The 3,771-nt window shown below is 35.5% G+C and overlaps 1 protein-coding gene across 1 annotated transcript in view; it reads right to left on the bottom strand.

Moving 5' to 3' along the window:
- LOC137623523 (adhesive plaque matrix protein-like) overlaps positions 1–1,019 on the bottom strand; it is a 10,728-nt gene extending 9,709 nt beyond the window's left edge. The window contains exon 1 of the mRNA XM_068354357.1: positions 972–1,019. Within this exon, the coding sequence (XP_068210458.1) occupies positions 972–1,019 (48 nt within the window). The remainder of the gene's footprint in view (positions 1–971) is intronic.
- Between the last annotated feature and the right edge of the window lie 2,752 nt (positions 1,020–3,771).

The following is a 3,771-nucleotide window of genomic DNA, read 5'->3' as shown; positions in this document are numbered from 1 at the left end:
TTACCTTATATTTGCAGATTTTCTTAAACGATTTTAAAAGATTACTGGCAAATTAGTACAAAGTTAGGTATTGTGAATAGAAGCAGAATTAGAGATCGTCTTTAAAGATGATAAATTTACAGCTATAGGAGATAGATACTCACATTTAAGAAGCTTAATCATCTGTTGAAATTTTATCATAATACCAAAGTTAAAAACCTTCAGTGTGAATTCAGACTACGACTAGAGGGGCACTCAGTAGAGCGCAGACAGCCGCTACCGCAGCTTATTTCTCAACCTTTAGTCGACTTTTGACCTTAACATGTATTAATTGGCATGGGCTTTCATACACTCAAATGTGAACCAAGTTTGAAGTCTCTTTGACAAAATGTCCAAACTTATGGCTAATTACGTGAATTGCACATTTTGCTTGACCTTGAACGTTGACCTTGACCTTCCAAAATTTAATCATTTCCAGCTTCTTACATACCAACTAATTCCTGACAGTTTCATTAATCTACGATTAAAATTTTGGCCAGGAAGGTGTTCACAAACAAACACACACAAATAAGGATGAAAACATAACCTCCTTATAACTTCGTTGGCGGAGGTATTTAAAAACCACCAAACATATCATCTCTAAATCCCCCTGTATGGGGAGTGGAGAGGGAAGGGAGGGGGGGATGGGGGTGGGGGAGATTCCAGTCAGTCAAAGGGTTGGAATCTATACTCAGTTTATTTTAGTGAGGCATATTTGCACCGACTCGCACCGGTGCCCTTTAGCTCGAAAAGTGTCCTGATCGCTGATTGGTTAGAATTATCATGTCCAACCAATCAGCGATCAGGAAACTTTTCCGAGCTAAAAAGGCACCCCCGAGAGTCGGTGCAAATATGCCTCACTAAAAAAAAAATGACTATAGTCAAACTTAGTCCTTGTGTCTGTCCTTTAGTGCATCTGCCTTAATTACCTTTTAATCGCAAACTTCTCGTACTTGGGCCGAAGGGATTTCGGTCGAACTTGGCACACGAAGTTTGACCATCATGGAAAGACTTGCGTGAATAGAAGCCATTCGTCTCGTCTTGTGTAATTTAATCAGTCGGAATGCTCTTTGAGAGAAGTTGGTGGAGGGGTCGGTTGGGGACTTGTATTACTTCATAATAAATAATAATTATTAAATATAATAATAATAAATAATAATAATAATAATAATAATAATAATTGTTATTATTATTATTATTATTATTATTATATATTATTATTGTAATGATTAGTAATAATAATAATAATTATAATTAATAATAATAATAATAATAATAATAACAATCATTATTATTATTATTATTATTATTATTATTATTATTATTATTATTATTATAATGATAGAAGTAATAATTGTGTTTTATATTAATTTATATCAACTTGTGCATCAGAATCTTGGAGCCTTCTAAAAGCCGTAGAACATAAGCTACAACTCCAACAGCTATGGAAAGAATAATGATGGGGATAGCACTAAGAGATAGAAAAAGAACAACACGTATACTAGAGCTAACTAAAGTAGAGGATATTCTAGGAACATGTAAGAAGAAGAAATGGATATGGTCAGGGCATATAATGAAAATCACAGACAATAGAATACGGAAATTAAAAATAACAGAATAGGTCCCTATAGATTGGAAAAGAAGAAGGGAAAGGAAGAGAATACGATGTATTGACGAACTAACAAAATTTGCGAGGATGAACTGGCCTAGGAAGAGCACAAACAGACGCGAGTGTAAGGACGTCTGAGGCTTTTGTCCTGCAGTGGAATACTTACAGCAGATGATGATATTATGTTTGCTATTATTAGCTTCGCCAACGAAGTTTGCAAGGAGGTTATGTTTTACCCATTGTTTGCGTGTTTGTTTGTGTGTGTGTGTGTTTGTTTTTTAACAGCTTCCTGGCACAACAGTTTTAATTTTGGAGTAATGAAACTTGCAGAAATTAGTTGCTATGTAAAAAGCTGGAAATTATTAAATTTTGGAAGGTCAAGGTCAAATGTCAAGGTCACGATCAAGCAAAATGTCCAATACACGTAATCAGCTATAAGTTTGGACAATCTTGTCTCAGAGTGTATGAGAATTCGCTCCAATTAATACATGTTAAGGTCAAAGGTTAAGGTCTAGGTTGCCAAAAGGTCGAGAAATAAGTTTCCGCGGTGGAGGTCTTCATTCTGCCAAGTGCCCCTTTAGTTATAGCTGAGAATAATGATGATATTTTTGCTATTATTTATTTATTTATTATTATTATTATTATTATTATTATTATTATTATTATTATTATTATTATTATTATTATTATTATATAAAATGAATAAACTCCAATAAAGATTAAAATCCTCGCTACTATTCCTGCTCGAATTGGGTTCCAGATTATCATCATCATCATTACCATAATTAGAGAGAGAGAGAGAGAGAGAGAGAGAGAGAGAGAGAGAGAGAATGGCGAGTGCCCACTGCTGCAGGAGCAGACTCATTGGGTAACGAGATTATGGCTAGGCGATTAATATGTAAAATAGCCATTAGTCAGACAGATTAATCTCTTTGGAGTTATCAATAATAGATTGTTAATCCCTTCAGAGTTATTTGCATGATATTATAGACCGTGGAATTTTTCAAAACGGCTCCTCATCTTCCCCACGATTTGGGATTTTGGCGGGCATTGTATGAGAGAGAGAGAGAGAGAGAGAGAGAGAGAGAGAGAGAGATAGATTTCTGTATTGTCTTTTCAAAACGGCTCTTCATCTTCCCACGATTTGGGATTTTGGCGGGCATTGTATGAGAGAGAGAGAGAGAGAGAGAGAGAGAGAGATTTCTGTATTGTCTTTTCAAAACGGCTCTTCATCTTCCCACGATTTGGGATTTTGGTGGCCATTGTATGAGAGAGAGAGAGAGAGAGAGAGAGAGAGAGAGATTTCTGTATTGTCTTTTCAAAACGGCTCTTCATCTTCCCACGATTTGGGATTTGGTGGCCATTGTATGAGAGAGAGAGAGAGAGAGAGAGAGAGAGAGAGATTTCTGTATTGTCTTTTCAAAACGGCTCTTCATCTTCCCACGATTTGGGATTTTGGTGGGCATTGTATGAGAGAGAGAGAGAGAGAGAGAGAGAGAGAGAGAGAGAGAGATTTCTGTATTGTCTTTTCAAAACGGCTCTTCATCTTCCCACGATTTGGGATTTTGGTGGGCATTGTATGAGAGAGAGAGAGAGAGAGAGAGAGATTTCTGTATTGTCTTTTCAAAACGGCTCTTCATCTTCCCACGATTTGGGATTTTGGTGGGCATTGTATGAGAGAGAGAGAGAGAGAGAGAGAGAGAGAGAGAGAGATTTCTGCATTGTCTTTAGTCAAGTGTTTTTTATCCCTGATCGTATGCCTATATAATAATTTTTATTTAGGTTTTAAGTACTAAACTATTCTAAATTATTAAAAAAAACAATCCTTGTAAATTAAGAAACTGGTTTTCATTAAAAAAATATTTATCACAATATTTATCTATTAATGTTTATTATCTTGAATGTTTACAAATAATTTACAAATTAATAGACAAATAACCATAACAGGTACCCATTCAATACACTGTAGCCATCACCATACGACCTTTCGTTACATCGCAATGGTACAAATCAAGAGTTTTAAGCATCGGTCAATTTGATTTCTGTCTGTCAGTATGTGTCTCACGCTTACCTTGTCATTGTTTCTGCTGAAGTTACTTGAAGTTAGATCGACAGTATGTCTGTCTATCTGTCATCTTGTAATC

The sequence above is a fragment of the Palaemon carinicauda genome, chromosome 30, assembly GCF_036898095.1.
Source record: "Palaemon carinicauda isolate YSFRI2023 chromosome 30, ASM3689809v2, whole genome shotgun sequence".
NCBI lineage: Eukaryota > Metazoa > Arthropoda > Malacostraca > Decapoda > Palaemonidae > Palaemon > Palaemon carinicauda.
Note: the sequence above shows the minus strand (reverse complement) of the source record. Positions and strands in the feature narration are given on the sequence as shown.